Genomic DNA, 19,932 nt, shown 5'->3' with positions numbered 1-19,932 from the left:
TTTCTTTCCTAGCTGAACAAAAAGAGTTTAGCTGCTTGGCTATTTTCTATAACCTCAGGAGCAAGTAATAAGCATAGATTACTTTAAGAAGCCATTAACCTTTCTCTAATCTCTTCTTGCCATAAGACACCAGCAATCATACTGACCTATTTTCCAGAGGTTACCTTTGAAGCTGATGGAGCATTGTCTTTCCTGCAGTGGGAAGAGCCGTGTGTAGCCAAGTTACATCATGTGCACACTTAGACCACCTGCTAGATTAACACTCAGCATCATTCCTCTTGCAGATGGGAACGCTTCACTAAAAACTCCCAAAAGCAAACAAATGTATTAACATGCATTAAGATTATAAAGGCTTGACTCACCTGGGAGAATGAAGTGGAACCCATTGAGAATCTTCCACATTTACCACCCATTACCAAAACCAGCTGGGGATGGAAATAGTTAGACTCCCCAGACAGCTGCATATAAATAGATTTCTCATTTAGCTGAGTTACTCAAATTTTAATATACATAAGAATTAGTAAATTGGGTTGCATGCATGCTATACATTGTGGGTGATTTAAAGATTGGTTAAGGGCAATCTTTGTTAACGTCAAGTTTTTGCTTTAGGCATGGAATTTAAAACTTATCTGTCACATAAGCCAGCACCCTAGGGTGGGATATTAGGCTGTTGAAATAGTTTTGGCTTTCTTACCCACAGAACAATTAAAAAATTAGTTCATCTGCCTTTATTCTATATTTTGTGGTCATTAGATAAATGAAATCCATAGAAAATGTCCATTAGTTATGATGACCAACTCTCCCAGTTTTCTTAGGACTGAGGCGGGGGGTGTCCCTGGGATGCAGGGCTTTCATTTTAAGACCAAGACAGTCTCAGGCAAACTGAGATGAGTTGGTCGCCCTACCTTTAGTCTCAAACAGCTTCCCATCAGAACTCTTGTCAAGAGCATTCACAAGTAGCCAGATGGAGTGGGGAATGGGAAAGGTATAGAAGGTGTAAAAATTACCGTCTGCTACATTTGCTATCAAGCAGTCAGATGACCTGAAGGGAAGTGCAGATGTAAAGCGGAGCTGAGGAATTTTCAAGCATCTGACTCTGGGATGTCAGAATTTATAAATTGTGAGTTCAGGCTGCTACCACTATACGTTTTAATGCAGAGGATCTGCTTGTAAGCTGAACTCATCACGTTTCCCGCAAAGCCATAGTGGGATATAAAAACGAGAGCTGTCCAATCTGGAAGGGAGCTTAGATACCATCTAGTCATTGGTTCTCAAATAGAGGTCCCCAGACCAGCAGTGCCAACCGGAACTACTTAGGAATGCAAATTCTCAGGTCCTGCCCCAGACTTCCTGAGTCTGAACCCAAAACTCTGTGGGTGGGCCCAGCCAATGGGTCCTCACAAGCCCTCTGGGGATCCTGATGCACATTCAGGTTTGAGAACCATTGCTACCAACCAACAACAGATTTTATGGTTGAGAAAACTGAGAGTAAAGAGAGGAATGGCTTGCACAGAGGGTTTGCTGCAGGATCTGAAAGGAAGGACACAGACGGCCCCAGTTCTGACTGCCACCCCAGAATGCAGGTTCACGTCCATTCTGAGGCCAGTTCTGCCAACCTAGCTCTCCTGTGTGAACCGCCACCAACCTTCTCCTACCTGCCCCAAATGTTCTCCCAGCTCAGGTTCCATCAGCATTGACCTTGCCATCCATTAGTGGTCTAGGACATCCAGGACACACATGTCAGCAACTAACAGGCTATTACAATAGTTTTTTTTAAAGAGGTGTTGGAATATAAAGCATTTGTCCTTGCAGACTGTCATTACACAAATGTAGTTTGTTGTGTATGTTTGTCATCTAGCACTTCCACGAGGAGCTTGCCCTGCAGATGGTGGTCAGCACTGGAATGGTGAGAGAAACAGTCTTCAAGTACGCCTGGTTCTTCTTTGAGCTTCTGGTGAGTTTCTTGCATGTTTGCATCTATGCTCAGTAGGGCATGAAAAGCACATTGCAGAAAGACAATGAAGTGTTTGGTCTATATTAGGAACTGCCATTTTATCCACCGAGTTGCTCCCACTGAAAACCTGGCATCATGACTTAAAATCTTATTCTCCTTCACCTCTCCACCTGTCTTCCACCAAGTCTTGCTGATTCTGTTTTGAACATCTACCTCCAATACCTTGGTTCTCACCCTCCTCACCACCCGCCACCTGGCCACGCCACCCTCACCTCTCAGGTGCCTCCTGCAGTACAGTCCCCTTCGGCCTGCCTGCGCGCAGCTTTGCCTTGGTAGCCATTCTCCACAGGGCTCCCAGCACTGAACAGATAGTCCCTCTCCTCTTTGAAACCCTTCATTGATTTTCAGAGCACAGGAAATAAAGCGCACCTTCTTGTCATGGCCCATAAAGCCCTCGTGTAATTCTGTTTCCCTCCATCTCTAACTGACTCATCTCACGCTTTACGCGCCTTGTTCAATTACATTTTCCCCTTATGGCTCCTTGAAGATGCCAAGGCCTTTTGAGCCACCTCCCCTCCCCACCTTTCATCCCTCCCATGCACATATTTTTCTGATTCTTCTCTTTAAGTTTCAGCTTAAACGTCACCACTTCCAAGAGGCCTTGTCTGACCACCTGATACTGTAATACATCTTGCACGCTATTATTCTCCTGTGAAGCACTTTATTTCCCTTCTAGCACATAACACAATTTTTAATTGCTTTCCTGTCTTTTGTATTAGATTTCTAGGATTAAAGTCTCTCTTCCCAGTTGTCCTATTTCTAGTCCCTATGGTGTATCCTATCTCTAGCACATGGTTTGGTATCATACAAGCACCAACTAATATTTGTTGGAAAAAAATATGAAGCTTGTAAATCAGTTTGCCCCACAACTTCTATCAGTTCTCTAGAAAAACAGCAGAAGTACAGCATAGTCCTTAAATTTAAAATAAAGAGAATAATAGGAAACCTGTATTTTGTATAATTGTTACTAGAAATGAAAAGATTTTACCATAAAGCCAATAATAAGAATAACTGTTTTGTTGATAAATGGAAATGCATTGTGAAATGATGTTAAGTGAAAAAGGTATAAAAGTACAGACACCAACCACATAAAAATGTAGACAATTAGCAGCGCTAGAATTAAGGGTGGGTTGATATTTAGTGATAGAGTTAGCTTTATATTTACACGGTTCTTTCTCCTGTGACATTAAGTGGATAATTTTTTGTTTAGAGAGAGATGGTAAGATTTTCATCTGATCTCTAGTTTATCTATGTATGTTCAAGCCTAAAAAACAGGGGACAATACTGAATAACAGCACATAGAGAACAAGAGGGTCAAAGGATACAAAAATAAAACACTACTGGGGTGGAAATGGGATGTGGTGTACAATAGGGTTAAAACAAACAAACAAAAAAACCTCAGGCCCATGCCACAGAAATGCATCTAGGATTCAAATCCCTGAGAGTTTCACCAAGTTCCAACCCCCAGCTGAAGATAGGTTTTGCTAGAGAAGTGTCTTTTCAAAGTTCAGTCTCAAATCCCTGCAACAGAATCACCTGGGGGTGCTTATCAAAAACGAAGCAGACTCCTGCGACTCTCCCTAGAACGCAATGAGGAGGGGTGGAAGCCAGCAGTGTACATTAACCTGCTGTCGTGCCTTCCTGGGTGACTTCCAAGTACACTGAAGATCTGCTAGTCCCCGCCACCTCTGCTCGGAGGCCTAAACAAAGCTAAGGGTCTTTCTACCCAGCCAGGACCAGCGTTTTACATTCTAAAAGCCACACTGATGAAGGGGATGGCTGCAGCTCACAGGTCTCAAAGCAATGACGTTAGCAGTGACACATGAGCTCCGTGTTCTGGCAGCAAGTGGACTGGCCATTAAACTCTTTCTTGAGGCATGAAAAGTATCAAAATCAACACTTCATGCCCCGTCTATCCTGCTTCTACCTACCCATCCCACTCACAATCATGTTTCTCCATAAAGAAGATGCACTTGGATCATAATCCTCTGTAGATAATGCATACAAATGATCTCAAACTGAACTCATTTGTCATACTGCAAGTTCTTTTAAAAAGTAAGAAGCAAAAACTAAATTTGATATTGTAGAATCTCATGGGAAAAGAAGTCCTTCATAGGAAAGTAGTATCTCGATATAAAGATGTATTGTCATTTCCTCACACACATGCACACATATGTAAACACACACTTCACCTAACCATTCTTGGATGTTATTCGATAGGTGTGTATTCTAAGCACTGCAGCTGTTACACTGGAGAACCAAACTCTTAGAATATTGGTCTCAAACTGTGCTCTGTGAGGGTTCCAGTAGCAGCTGTAGGGGCTCCTGCATACGTCCTTGAAACCTCAGTGAAGCCCTATGCGAGGGCTACCCTGAGGATTATCCCCATTGCACACACAGGACACACAGGCTAAGCAGGCGTTTTCCCAGTCCTCTCAGCCAGTGAGGGGCAGAGCCTCAATTCTGGAACATTCTACTCCAGGTTCTATTTCTCTGCCATTTGCCTCTCCCTGGAAGGTCAAAGTTACAAAGCATACTGGCCACATGCAGAAGTCAGCTCTAATTATGCTGCAATTATTATTCCACCTCCAATCAGAAGGAACTCAGCAGGGCTAGGCCACTCCACGTGACATCCTGGAGCTCTTGTATGAAGGCACATTGACATTCTATATGTAGAACAATGGCTCTGTCCTTTGTATAATTCTACTGAGAGCTGGCATCCCTGAGAAAGGAATATAATAACATCGAAAATGTGTTGTACATTTTACTATGTTTGTGCCAGGCACAGTTTTAAGTGTTATTTCATCTTCAAACAACCTTGAAGCGGAGTTTTCTGTCATCCCCGATTTACAGACAGGGTTCAAGGAAGGGTGTGGCCATAGGAGGAGTCTCCAGGTCCACCCAAGGCTTCGTCAGTACCGCTTTGCTGCCCCTAACTGCAGGGAGCTAAGAACCATGGAAAAGGTGAAATTTGCTTTTGATCTTGCACATGTATTTACTGGGACTTGGTGAGTCCAGGACAGAAAGCAAAAGCTAAAGCTGATAGTCCTTCTTCCCTCTAAGAATCTCTTATGCTAAACAGATGCAATAGTTGGAAAGAAAGCTCTTGGTAATCTGCGCACATAAAGGGGGCCGGTCAGCATTCAGATCACCCAAGACACCATTACCCAGGGCTCTGCATGTTATAGCCTAAGTCTGTCGAGGTCCTGACAAGAAAGCGTTGGCATTACTCACAAGTGATAACTGAAAAGCATTTATTGGCCAGATTTTCCCCAGGGTGAACATAAGGTTACAGAAGCAAATAAGGGTTGGTGAGGCACACAGGGAGCAGCAGTGCTGGACGCTGTTATTCTGGCTCTCAGGAAGCACAGGTATGGAGCACTGTAACTGGGGCCTAGAGAAAGTAAGGTGGAGGAGAAGGTCCCCATGACAGAAGCTGGAGTCTTAGAGAAATGTTGCCACTGCCAGGAACTGTGCTGTGTGTGGCGGGAATGAGGGTCGTGGAATAGATAAATACCAGGACCTCTATTCTCCTCTATCCCTTGCTGGTGGCTCCATTGGCCAACCTCACTCAGTTAAAAGTCCAAGGAGGCCTGAGAGATGTAGTCTACAGAGATCAGCTTCTCAAGGCTCAGAGACAGGCAGAAAAAGGCAAGAAATGGATCAAAGGGATAAGGTGGAGGCAGATGGAGAATGTCAGCCCCCGCCAGAACTTTGCAAGGAAACCGATCTCAAACTGCACCCAGTCTTCCATGCATTGTTTGTGCATTTGCTTTATGGATGCCCAGGAGTTATTTAAAAACCAGGACAAGCCCTGGCTGGGTGGCTCAGTTGGTTGGAGCGTCATCCCATACAGCAAAAGATTACTGATTTGATTCCCAATCAGGGCATATACCCAGATTGTGTGTTCGATCTCTGGTTGGGGTGCATGTGGGAGGCATCCGATCAATGTTTCTCTCTCACATTGATGTTTCTCTGTCTCACTGATGTTTCTCTTTCTCTCTCTCTCTCTCTCTCTCTCCCTCTTTCTTGCTCCCCTTTTTCTAAAATCATTAAGCATATCCTCAGGTAAGGATTAAAGATAATAATAATATAATATAATAATAACAACCAAGACAGTTTTATTTTGCCCAAGAAGCTTGACAAGAATGAAAGGACAGCCTCCTTGCACTTAGTCAACAACCTGGGGGGCTTAACACATTTCAGTTTTGTTCATGCCCCAGCGGTAATGAACAACCACTTTGGCATTAGCGATTTTGAACACACTCCTTTTGTGAGTTTCACGCTTGCTAATGAATAAATCCCTTACTTCTGTAAACCTCTGAGCCAGACTTTTGGAACCCAGCAGTAAATGGGTGACCTAGTTTACTCAGGACATGAACTTCTGCACCAAGGTGTTTTTTAGAGGTACCCTGCTTTGAATGGGTCACAAAGGCCAATATGGGGGAAAATATTTCCTTGCCTTACCCCACCCTACAAATAATGGGCCAAGTATTCACTGATATTTCTACTGGGTGCACCTCTTTAGAGATACAAAGGACACAGTGGCTGGCAAGTTGCTGAGGGTCTGGAAAGAGGCCACTGGTTGGACATACAGTACTGTGAGAATTATTTATTTGGTTGTTGATGGCCACGCTCAGCAGGCAGGAGCCAAATACCACAGTGAGTTCTAAAAGCCTGGTGCTGGGATAGCATAGCCAGTGCAGGATCAGGAGTAGGGCAGTGCCAAACAAAGAGGCCTTGTCTTCCTAGGTCCTTTGTTAGCATAATGAGAGACAGTACTGTCAGACAAAATGGGGTCCAGGTCCCACCCCTCATTGGGTCCTCTCACCACTTGGTGAGACTCCGTGGGGTACAGATATGTCCATGTGTGCTGAACCCAAAATAACTTTGCAGCGAAAAGAAACAGGCTTCAGGATTTCATGTTCTTAGGTCTTCCCCAAGCGGGCCATGATGTTATCTTAAAACATGGAACACATAAAGCTTATCTGCCCGTTTTCCTCTTCGTAATTTACCTTTTCTTTCTTTCTTTTTTAGAAAATATCTGTTCATCTCAGTGCTGATGAAAATTGCCAGTCCTGCATTCTTAGAAACAGGAATCTGCTGTTAGTGCAAAGAAATTCTCCCAAACAGTCTTTGGGAGTAGGGGTCATTTTTCCGATACAACTGTCTTTCTTTCCTCTTCCTCCAATCCTGACCTAAGAGGTCACCTTAAGGCAAATGTGGGTGATTCAACTTCCAAGTCATTGCTTTTTGTGGCAGTTCTCTGACTAGCCTGGACACATTCATGAAAATGACCTCAGAGAGTAGGCACCCAACCACCAGAACTCCCAGTCTTGCCCATCAGACTGTTCCTAATAGCTCTGAGCAGATTCCACCAAGGACAAGACACACCCTCATACTGTATCTAAGAGAGTCGTATGGACCCACCACTCTCCTGGTCCCAGGAAAATGTCCAAAACATAAGCATGATCTTGATTTTAAATTGTGGTAGGCGTTGAGCTGGTAGTGTGCTAGTCATAATACAATCACCAACTGACACACAGGTTTTTATTTTACTATATATATTTCAAATATAAAATATAAATAAATATATAGATATAATTAAAATATATAAATATATAAAAATACATATATTTAAATTATATATAAAACAAGTTAGTCTTACAGAACTCAAGACATAATTTCTCTTAGAGGCAAAGTTTCAAATAGTGGTCAGTTTCCCAGCTAGCAAACTGTAGAATTGTTTCTGGAAAAAACTGTTCTCTCTACTTCCATTTAAAATCAAGTAGGAAGAACATCTCTTCCCATTTCTCCTCACTGGAGTTGCAGGGACAGCAATGATGTCAGTTCACATCAGAAACAGTTTCATAACCCCCCTTTCTCAGGAGTGTGCTGTGTTAGGACGGACGGGCAGCTCGGGGGTTCAGGCAGCCCAGCCTAGGTCCGCCCCCCTGACGCAGGCGGTTGAGAGAAGGGGAGTCTGCTGACACAGCAGCTAAAGAAGGCAGCTTCCTGGCTTTTTCAGCAGCAAGGAGGAAGCCCCCTGACTTGGGGTCAAGAAGAGGACACCCTTCCCACCTCCTGCCACCATGGTAACCATTTGTGTGTCAGGAGCATTTTTTAGTCCAGGGCCTGCTTGGGCAACAGCCAGCACCAATAAAGTGTTAGAAAGTCTATTGTTAATGAGCTTTTCTTCCAGTCTTTTCTCCTTTTCCACAGTGTCCAGGCAGGTCACCAGTTTCCATGTTGACATTTCCTCCGTCCCCACTGTAGGTGAAAAGCATGGCCCAGTATGTACACAACACAGACAAACAGGACAATTTTCGGAGGACTCGCTTTTCCGACCGCTTCAAAGATGACATAACTACTATTGTTAATGTGGTCACCTCGGAGATCGCAGCCCTTTTGGTGAAGCCTCCAAAGGTAATTGTGTCATTTTACTCTTTACTTCCTCAATATTTTACCTTGGACATATGTTATTTTCATAATCAGAAAAATAAGCATCATCTTAAAACAGTAACTTAAATGTAACTATACCTGACAACTAAATGCTGTACTTTATACTGGGTGGGACCCCGGGGTGGGGCAGGGGGATTCCTATAAAGAAATTGCAACATGGAATTGCAATAATTTAAATTATTGTGTCAATGCAGAGATGAGAAAGAATATTCTTGTTTTTAGGAAATACACCCTGAAGCATTTTGGGGTAAGTGGGCATAATATTTGCAACCTACTCTTTAATGGCGCAGAAAAGAATTACATAGATAGAATGATAAAGCTAATGTTAACAAAATGTCAAATATTGATGAATCTGGTTAAAGGGTATACAGGAATTCTTTGTACTCCTTTCACCTTTTCTTGTAGGTTAAAAAAAATTTTAAACAAGAAGTTAAATATATAAAATGAAATAATACAAAATTCTAAAAGGCAGCTATAAAATTTGAGGCAGCACTGATCATTAGAATACTGTTGTCATTGTAAAGAACTTGTCTAGTACCAAGTGCTTGGGAGAAATAACCACTTGGTTGTTTCTCATGGCAAACTTTGTGACATGGGCAATGATATCTCCATTTTGGCAGGCATGAAAAATGAGGCACAATGAGGTTGGTAAATTTTTCAAAAGTCACACAGCTAGCAGCAAAACCAGGACTGAAATCTATGCCAGAATATCCAGACAGTATGTATACTCCTCAGGAGAGGCCCATGTAGAGGATGCTGAGAGCGGGAGGACTTGCTGCTCAATGATTCCGTGGAACTTCTTTATCAGGCCTTCATTCATGCTGGTGGCTCATCAGCTTGGCCTAAGTTGGCAAACTGCACAACATCACAAGACGAAAATATTTTAAATAGTGTCAGAGAAAATTGATATATCATTCTGAGAATAGGAGACGTGACCATGAACAAGTGAATCCCAGGTTGCTCTGAAGTACTATAAAGCCTTTTGTAGATATGAGCACTGTGAAATAGTAAAAACCACACCCTGGCCTCAGTTTATGCAGGAGTTCACACTACCATGTTTGACCATGACCTCGTTTAGGCTGGGGATGCTGCCTAATTGCAGAAAAAAAAAATCCTTAGGTAAAAATGGATTATTTTATCCTGATTTGATTTTCTACAACAATCCTTATAAGAATCTGTTTCATTGAAGATAGTCAATATATTTCAAGTTAGTTTTGCCAAAACAGTGCTTACCAGAATCAAATAAATTATGGTAGAGCCATATGAAGAAAAAAGAGAAACTAGAATATAGGAAAACATTTATTATGTAACATTGAATGAAAACATTCAGGACCAACATTGTATATAGAGAATGAGCTCAATTATATACATATAAATATGCATGTAGAAAAAAAGACTAGAAGTAAATGTACCTTAATATTAACAGTAGATAAAGAATTAATTGATTCAACCTAACACTCATGCCATCAATTAAGTTCTAAATTATATTTGCTCCAGTTTTGCAGGGTTACCTGCTGTGTCCAGTGTCTCCCAGAGGAACACTGACAATAAAAATAGGACCTGCCTCTCCCAGTTTTTCCACCAGAGACCTGGGAGTTTATGATCAGGATTTATCGCAAAGTGATTTGGGTGTTTGTACGTTTGTTTTAAAGGAAAATGACCAAGCAGAAAAGATGAACATTAGCTTGGCTTTCTTCTTGTATGATCTTCTCTCACTCATGGATCGTGGCTTTGTGTTTAACCTCATCAAACATTATTGCAACCAGGTGAGTCTCCCCTCAGACACAACCTTGTTGTTCCTGGTTTCTTCTCATCTGACGTCACACTCATCGGTGTGATGTGCTCTCTTATTCATTGCCAAGTTAGACAGCTTGGATTTTGTACATTCTGAGTTTTGTGCCATAGACATCCCTAGACACACTGGTCCCATGGATTCCTAGAGCACTTACCAACCCAGTACTGAAGGGTCAACAAGTCAATCTATGGAAATTGAAATTTGTTAGTGATATGACCTGCTTTCTTCAATTTAATATTTAACAGAAATTACATGACTATAGCATCCAATCTGTGACCAGATATAGAATTCAAAGTACAATGTCTCTTTTCACATACTAGGGTAATTAATTAAATTGTGGTTGTGAAATTCTGACTGTAAAGAACCCTGATAAAATAAAAAAGAGACTGAATTTCATTGAGCACAAAGCAAATACTTTGTAATCCAAGAATCTTATTAGTGCCATCTCCCCAAATTTTTAAATGGAATTCTTGTGTTCACCATCTGCTTCAGATTGTCCCAACGATAGTAATATAAATAGCAGTTATTCTTGTTACTACTCCTTCCTTTTCATAATCCTCTTTTAGCCATTGCTACCACTATCATCTGCACTATCGCCACTACTGCCACCATTGTCCTCACCTTCCGCTGCCACTCTCACCGCCACCCACCACCTCCACCATCGTCTCCTCCACCTTCATAGCCATGGTCACCCCCACTGGTTTCTTCCTCTACACCAGGCACTGTGTTAGGCACTTTATAAAAATCATTTCATTTACTCTTTGCAAGGTGTTATTATCAACATCTTGCAGACGATAAGGCTAAGGTTTAGAGGAGTAACGTAACTTGTCCCGGGAGAAAAGAGCCACGTCTGCCTAACTCCAAGGTACAACAGGTTAATCACCCTGTTCTACCAGGCCTGGCTCTCTGTGTGTAATCCCTTAGTGACCTTAAATAAGTCACTCAACCTCTATGGCTCTCATTTTCTCATTTGTAAAATAAAAAGGTCTGCCCTTCCCTCAAAAGAGACCATGACTTTTCTACAAGAACTCCTAGTAAGGGTGCTGACTAATAAAAAAGAGAATCCTAAGGAAACATCAGAAGTCCCAGAGCACCAACACCTGCTACGCTCTGACCTCCTGGCCTTGTGTGGGTCTTCTGTTCCACATGCCACCAGATTGGAGTGGTGGGCAATGTGCCGTTCCCCTTCACCATCCCTCTCAGGAGCTTTGGATTCCAGGTCACTGGGTGAATTGCAAATAGAAGTCAATCTGTTTTTCAAGACATCATATATAGAAAGGAAATACTAGAACATCACTGTAAGTTCAGGTTTAGCTGTTGTTAAAGAAAAAAAATTATTTATGGCACCTGTAAACAGCAAGGCATGCTTTACTCAGCACTGCTGTGAGAGGTAGAGGGACCACTGCAATGGGATTTTGCAGTAATGGAGAGAGACTGGGCTCCACACTGAATACAAGGGAAAGTGGGCATTTATAGCCAAGGAGCAGAGTGGATGGATAATTACTGAGAGGAAAGAAATGCCAGGGCTAAGGAAAGATTCTGGCTCAATGAACCTAACAGGACTATTGCTGAAGGCAGGCCAGGGTGATCAACTCCATCTGGAGGACGGTGAGGGATGAAGATTTATTTCTTCATATATTAAGGGTGCTCAGATATCAAGGGTGGAGGATTTTGACTAAACTGACTTAGCAGGATTTTTGCTAAAATTGGGCTCTTGAGAATACACCTGAGGACTGGCCTATTTGAAAAAGAGCTCAGAGGAGCCTGAGTTTGGGCACAGAGAGAATCTTTGTCATTGCTCATTGTGGGCAGTTGTTATTACCAAAAGGCAAATAAAACAATCAAAAGTAGATATGTACCAGCCCTGCAAATGCACGTTATTGTCTCTTATTCCCTTTCTCTTCCCTTCATTTTCTCTTTCTCTTTTTAATCATTTCCTTTTCCTTTAAGTGAGAGTGTATTTCTAAGTTACTCTTGTTTTTCTCCCTTTCCAGTCTCCACTGCCAGAGAGCCTTAGACTAGGAATCTGGAGACCTGTGTGCTAAGTCCAGTGTTGCCATTAAGCACATCTGTGACTGGGTTTCAGCATTTGGGACAGTAGCTTCCTGGTCTGCGAAAGGATAACAGTACATTAGGATGATTCAGGTTTTAACATTCTGACTCTCTGTGTTTGCCGGTGGCCTCCATGGATATTGCTTAGCACAGTGAGTAGCACACAGGCCTACAAAGGTCACTGACCCCAGTCGGTGATGTAATTCATTGATCCCAGCTATCTAGATACAGTATGAACGTCATACCCGAGGGAAGTCCTGTTCTTCCAAAGTCCTCTGATTTTATCGTTTTGTATAACCTGATTCAAACATTCTGTCATGGTTTCTGTCATTTATAGACTTTGTGACCATGAGTATAAACCTAGTCTTTTATTAGTAGTCACTAACAATAGAAAAACCTAGTTTTTTAGTTGCTCTGTGTTTCAATGTGCCACTAAGTTGGCACCCATCCCTGGGGCGGGGCTGCTGAGTCTACCGCTGTCAGTCCTGACCTTTGAGGAAGATGCTTCAGGAACTGCACCTCACTCTGTTCTAAACGTCACTGAAGTTATTTCTGAAATTTCTGTCTTTAATGAAGTCTCAAGGGAACTATGAAAGATACCTACAGTGTGACCTCAGCAAGTGCAAATATCTTACGCATTCATATTCTGATAGCTGGCTTGATCCACCAACTCTGTGAATGAGTGATGAGCATCAGACCCGAGTTCTAACCAATTCTGTTTGCTGGTGGCCCCTTTGGTCTAAAATTAGCCAGCAATGCACGCTGATAAGAGTGTGGGTTCTGCTCACTGTTCTTACACAGAAGTCACATGTTTGTTTGTTTTTTACATAATACATAATGGCATTCATTTGTTTCAGCTAAAAAACTAAAGATTGATTCTACAGGCAAAAATGCCACAACACAATGACTTCTAAAATGGCAGAAAATATGTGCTCACTTAAATTATATAGTTTATAAAACTAATCTTAAAGTGCACAAAGAGGAGGCATGTCCATTAGTAAGGATGAGATATTGATTTCCTGTGCTGAGGCAGGAGGGTGTTTATAATGATATATTGAGAGGTTCAAGGTCCATCAAAACCCTTCTCTCCCTACTTTGCTGTAAGAGAAGCTGCCTCTGAGTCACAGCCCATTAAGTCAGGGTCCTTTAGTTGTCAGCTTTCCTGGGGGGAAGCAAGAGATGTCTTCCAGACTATCATCTTTGTCAGCTTTTCATTGCTAATTTCATGGTTTGTTTGTTTAAGAAAAAATTTCCCTGAACTCTTTCAGCTTTCTGTTTTTCTCCTCTACTTCCTCCTCTCCCTCCTTGAAGCAAACGCCTTGGCTTTTTTGCAGGGAGGACATACTTTCTACGTGCTTTGATGCTCCCATCCAGGGAACTGGTTTGAGAATTTCCCGTTGGGGTCTTTAATTAGAAACTACAAAAGAACACTTGTGGCATTAAGGTCAACTAGTCATAGTCCATTAGTTTTGTGTAGCACCATGTGGGGTCAATTCCTTTCATTTAGTTTCTCAGACACAGTCGGGTTTTTGGTAAAATTAATTATATTATGTTACACTAAAGACATACCTACAGATTCCTTCCAGCAGAGGCTTGCCGCGGCATTATAGATTTGGCAAGGCTAGGATTCAGGACAAGAATCCTCATTTTGGACAGTGGTTAGGCTGGAATCATGAAGGGAAACAGTTAACGGAGGAAAACTTATTGGGTCTCCCTGTAATTCATTTTGATTAAAATGATTGCCTTCCTCTGGGGTGAAAGGATATTTTTGTGTCTGTCAACTTCTACTCCATCGACCTCATTTTTCTTCCTAGCTGTCAGCCAAGCTGAACAACCTTCCCATGCTCATCTCCATGAGGCTGGAGTTCCTGAGAATCCTCTGCAGCCACGAGCACTACCTCAACCTGAACCTCTTCTTCATGAATGCTGACACCTCTCCAGCATCTCCCTGCCCCTCCATTTCCTCCCAGGTAATCAACTGACTGAAAAGATTATACAAGCTATTTCACTTCCTTAGCTTAGTTCAGTCGCTTATTCCATAAAGGCTGGTGTTCTTAATTAAAAGAAAAACCAAGCTGTTGAAACAGATCAATTGATCCAGATACACACAAGTATGCTATGCAATGTTGTACCACCTAACTAATCATTTACATACTAAGTGATCCATTTCTTTCTAGACTCCAGAGTCCCTGCTGAGGCCAAGTAGAGCAAGAACTCCATATGAACTATGGAAATCTAGAAATTTGTAGAAAAGTCACATGTCTTCCTTTGTCACATATTAATCATCTTTTACTTTAGCTTGATAATCTCCTTTGCTCACTTCACTCTTCCTAGACCCCAACACCAGAAAATTTATGGACTAGCAGGTTCCTTTATATTGATTCCAAAATAATCTAATAGTGGTTTTTAATATGGATATTATGTATGTGAACTTTCTTAGAACTTTTTGCTGATACTGTTACAGAATGGAATTCAACACAAGATGAGTCCACCTCAAATCATAGTCCAGATAATTTTACTATGAAGCACTGAAAAGAGCTCATTATAAACTAAGCAAATGGCCTTTTTTTTTTAGAGTATATTTCCAACAAATCTTGGACATGATCTTCCAAAAAGAGTAACACTTGTATTAATATTTAGAGATAGGACTTTGACCAGTCATTTTTTATAGAACAGTGTTTCTCAAGTTAGGTTCATTGGGCCCCAGATTCTAAATGATTTGAGGAGGTATTAAGCAAATACAGGATTCCAAAGTCATATCAGTTTTGGAAACCCTATGTTGACAGATTTCTCTGCAGAAGGTCATCCAAGAGTCTCTAACTTGTTCATGTAAATTGTAATACACGGGGGAGATGTGCAGGAGTAAATGAGAGGAGGAGCGTGATAAGTAGTGATTCTCAAAATGATTTGATCCAGAAACGTTTTGTAGCTCCTTCATAGATTTCTCAAGGGATTAGTGTCCGCTAGAAAAACTTTAAGGAAATGCTATTTTATAGTCACGTTCCATTTATAGGGAACACAGCAGTAGCTCAGAGAAGCAGGTAGAATTTCTCAATATTGGGTTCTATTTCTGTTGCCTATTCCTTGATACTAACACAAAGGTGAAGACTTGTCTTGTTAATTAAAAATAATAATAATCTTGCCCAAAGACATGAGCCAGATATTAGCGATGTGACTATGAGTGTGAACTAGGAAAGATTTGTCTTGCAAGCAGCAGTTCCAAATGTGCTAACTTTGCCCTAGGTTCTCGCCTACATTTCCCTTCTAACTACCCCAAGGAGGTAGCAAAATGTCAAGGATTTCCAGAGACATTTTAGATTCTCTTAGTGAAATATAAAGTGTGCCCCCTAGGCACAGGGACTGCCTAAGACTGGTCAATCTGTTACTTCCCTGACTTGACACCACTTCTAGTTTCCAGACCAGCAAAACCTAGACACTGTACATAAACCATGTTTAGAAGTGCAGCTCAGTATACAGGGGCCTGTTTGTTATAAAGGGGGCAGTTTGTCAGAGAGGAATTGCCTGCTCACAGCTACAGCATTGAATCCAGTTCCCAGCCCCCTATCCAAAATTATCCTAAATTTTTGAGCTTCAGGTTTAGCTGTGGATTAGGAAGGAAGTGATACTCATTGTGTGACGGACCCTGGCTGCTTTTTTTTTTTCATCTTTCCCAATGGGCAGTCCTCTGTCTGTGGGAATGGGAAAGCTAAGTGACCACTCTACATCTCGGTTTCCTCATATGTCCCATGGAGATAGTGGTACCTACCTCACTGGGTAGTGCTTACAAAGCCTGGTCATACCAAGTGCTCAGTCAATACCAGCTCTTGTGATCTTAATTCCAGTTCTTGTTACTCACAGAACTGCCCCTTGCATTTCTGCAGAGCTCGAGCTCCTGCTCCAGTTTCCAGGACCAGAAGATTGCGAGCATGTTTGATCTGACTCCGGAGTACCGCCAGCAGCACTTCCTCACCGGGCTTCTCTTCACTGAACTGGCTGCTTCCCTGGATGCTGATGGGGACGGGTACGTTTCTGACATTGAAAATGGAATTCAAAGCAAAAAAACAAAAAGAAAGAAAAAGATGCTACCTACTAAAGTTTGCAATTCAACCCCTCATGCTTGGCGAAAAGCTTTGCCATTCAGCAGTTCCAAAGACTAAGAGCACTAGCTTTTGAGAAAGCTGTGCCCACAGGAATGAGGAGAGGCATGGGGGAGGGAGAGAGACCATAGAACGGCATTTTCCAGCCACTTTTCATTAAGAAGAACCTACCAGTTCTGCTATGTGGCAGGGTTCCCAGAGCTGCTTGATTAGTGAACCCCTCAGGAATGAAGCCATTTTTAACGCATGCCTCTGGGGGGGGTCTGTGTGCACACAGAGGTAGCAGCAAGATGCCACCTGGCTCATTGCTGACAAAGGAAGTGGCTGCTAATGAGAAAGCAGTTGCCCTTTGTCCGGATTTGCAAGGTTTCTTGCAAAGAGACCCTCCCAAGCTAAGAGATGGCACAGGTCCAGGGCTTATAAATCCTTTAACTTCTTATAAACCTGATCACTGAGAGGCATGTGGCAGTATCCAGCCTTAATGTCAACAGACAGGGAGGATGGTAGTCCACCCTCTTCTTTCCTTCTCTCCCGATGTTCCATGAGCCTATGTGATCAGAAAACAATGCCTACCTGATTTGATTTGACAGAAGAAGACAGTGCCTTCCAAAATATTTTACATTCTACGCGACAATTACTGAATGCCTACATGGGGCCAACACAGTTGAGTGTTGGAACATATCAGAATCAGCGCACAAAACAGACAACGTTCGCTGCCCCCACAGGGTTCACCACTTAAGGACTCAGATCCCCAGATCATTAGGAGTGGGGTGCAATTTGGTGTTTAGATTAGACTCACAGAAGGGAAGGAACTTGCCCAAAATTACATAGCAGAACTGAATCTGGAGGCACGACCGCCTAAGCCTGCCCCGCACCACCAGCTGTTCCTTGCCATCTCCCTGCCTGGGGAACCTCTTTCTGTGACTTGTCAGTCTGTCTTCCTCTGCTGAGGAAGTTTCTGGGGAAAAGTATGCTGATTAATGGTGGTGTGGCCGTATGTTACAGATTTTTGTTTAACTGGAAATTCTCAAGTTCTCTCAAAGTGCTTATAATTTAGTGAAGGAAACAGGACATTTCTGCATGGAACTTATAGGAGCACATCCACATTTGTGTAACTGCATTGACAAGTATATCTTCCATGCTTTGCTCACACTGTTATTGCCTAAGTAAATGCATGTCTCCTTCTCCTAGTAAATGAGTGTGGGGAATCTCATGTTCTTAGCTCTAAGTTCTGCCTCCTTCCAGAAATTCAGGTCCTGAGTGTATCCATAGCCAGCTTCATTTTCCAAGGCTTCAATTTCATCTTCTCTCAACTCTAACTAAACTCCTTAATTTTCTCAGTAGCACTTCCCAGCCTGTAACTAACATAAATCTCCACAGCAACAGTGCCTGACACATTCTGATAAGGTGCTAAGAAGGAGGCTTGAGCACAAAGAAACTTGCCTCCACGCACACATACACAAATGTACACTGTAATTGTCCTTTAATAGGGCTGAGTTACATGATTCTGAAAGTATTCTCGTTAATCACATTCGCGGTAGTTTCTGTTTCCCATTTCCCTTCTAGTCGGATGTCTGGAGAAACAGCCCTGACATCCATTTTGATTCCTTGTAAATTTGTTGCTGCCATTCTACTAGCAACACACACCCTACCTTTTCTACCCCGCAGAGGGTAACTAATTAAGAGTATCACTCCTTTAGCAGCACAGTAATCCCTGATTTCTGGGTTGTTGCTCTCCCGAAAAGTCATTAGACACACTGTGACAAACGTTACCATGTGGACTGAACTCTCAGAAATATCTCATCCTGTGATAATACTTCCTCTTGATCAGTACCTCCTTTTGCTGCCAAGATAATTAATAGACTCACTAATACCTGCCCATCAGTGGTGCAAGGGCCAGAAGGACACATCTTAGTACCTGGACCCCTGAAAGAAGCCACAACTCCAGTTTCTAATGGGTCTCCTGCAACCCCCTTTACTTGGGGGTGTCCACAAATGTCCACACATTGTTAAATCCATAGTGTTTTCAAGCATGTGGAAATTAACCTGGCATCAGGGTGCTAGCAGATTCAGTGTCTGGTGAGGACTCACTTCCTAGCTCCAAGATGCCCACCTTCTCTGTGTCCTTCCATGGCAGAACTGGACAAGGGAGCTCTCTGGGGTCTCCATTATAAGGGCTCTGCCCTCATGACCTAATCCCCTTCCAGAGGCCTATACAGTCACTTTGGGAATTAGGTTTCAGCATGTGAGTTTGGGGAGGACATAAACATGCCATCCATAGCGCCTTCAGACCCATTAGGATGGCTAATAAAAAAGGCTGATAGTAATAAGTGTAGACAAACAGAATATGGAAACTGCATACACTCTTGCTGGGAAGGTAAAATGGTGTAGCCACTATTAAAAACACTTTGCAGTCCCTCTAAAGATTAATCATAGATGCCATATGATCCAATAATTCTACTCTGAGGTATATACCCAAAAGAAATAAAATTTATGTCCTCACTAAAATTTATACACAAATTTCATAGCAGCATTCATAACTCATAATACTCCAAAAAGGGAAATAGTCCAAATGTCATCAGTGGATAAATAAAATGTCATGTAGTCATATAATATTGTTCAACAATAAAAATGAATGAAGCACTTGGTGCTACAACGTGATGAACTTTGAAACATCATGCTAATAGCAGACCCAGGACTAGAGCACAGGCAGTCTGTCTCTGAGCTGTACACACTTCCACCCAGTTTGGCTTGATTTTCACATTGTCACCCCATTGTTTAGGAGCATTCTGGTCACTCCTTATTGTTTAAGACCATCTTGGTTACTCTCCATCATAACCTCCATAACCTCCAGCATTCTGTGTTGTGCCAACAGGATAAGCAAAGTACAAAGGAAAGCTGTCAGTGCCATTCACAGCCTGCTGAGTTCTCATGACCTGGACCCACGCTGTGTCAAACCAGAGGTGAAGGTCAAAATTGCTGCCCTTTACCTGCCTTTGGTTGGCATCATTTTGGATGCTTTGCCACAGCTCTATGACTTCACAGGTAATGATGCTTTCTCTTTCCTTTTCTGGATTGGTGCGGAACCCTGCCGTATGTTCCACTAGAAAGAGGTTTCTGTCATTAGTTCTAGTGCTGATATGCTTATGTGAACAGTTCTGCACACTGGTGCTCTCCAGACCTTTTTACATTTTTATTTTCAAGGCACATAACCCTGTGTATGTTTTTTACTTAGAAATTATTTATTTGTTCATTCATTTATTCATTCATTGGTCTGCTGGTATATATTGAACTTTTTAAACCATATACCACAAAGGATGAGATAACAGAATCACACTCCCTTTGGAGATTACAGTACTACTCTTACTGCCTTGAAATACAGGTGTTCCTTATCTTTCTTTTATGAATGCTTATGCAAAGAAGCAGGCTCAAATGAACCTGAACGATTGTTCTATGCAAAAATATATATACATATCATGGTGTCTTTCAGTATTAGGAAATTCTTCCATGGC

At 42.1% G+C, this 19,932-nt stretch overlaps 1 protein-coding gene across 1 annotated transcript in view; it reads left to right on the top strand.

Moving 5' to 3' along the window:
- Positions 1-19,932, top strand: part of DOCK8 (dedicator of cytokinesis 8) — a 206,887-nt gene that overhangs the window by 142,845 nt on the left and 44,110 nt on the right. Inside the window, exons 24-29 of the mRNA XM_090274147.1 lie at positions 1,859-1,954; positions 8,291-8,440; positions 10,129-10,242; positions 14,138-14,293; positions 16,205-16,344; positions 19,296-19,465. Of these exons, the coding sequence (XP_090130273.1) occupies positions 1,859-1,954; positions 8,291-8,440; positions 10,129-10,242; positions 14,138-14,293; positions 16,205-16,344; positions 19,296-19,465 (826 nt within the window). The remainder of the gene's footprint in view (positions 1-1,858; positions 1,955-8,290; positions 8,441-10,128; positions 10,243-14,137; positions 14,294-16,204; positions 16,345-19,295; positions 19,466-19,932) is intronic.

This window comes from Furipterus horrens, unplaced genomic scaffold, assembly GCF_987537825.1.
Source record: "Furipterus horrens unplaced genomic scaffold, mFurHor1.1.pri manual_scaffold_4, whole genome shotgun sequence".
Taxonomy (NCBI): domain Eukaryota; kingdom Metazoa; phylum Chordata; class Mammalia; order Chiroptera; family Furipteridae; genus Furipterus; species Furipterus horrens.
This window is presented reverse-complemented; position numbering and strand designations above follow the sequence as displayed.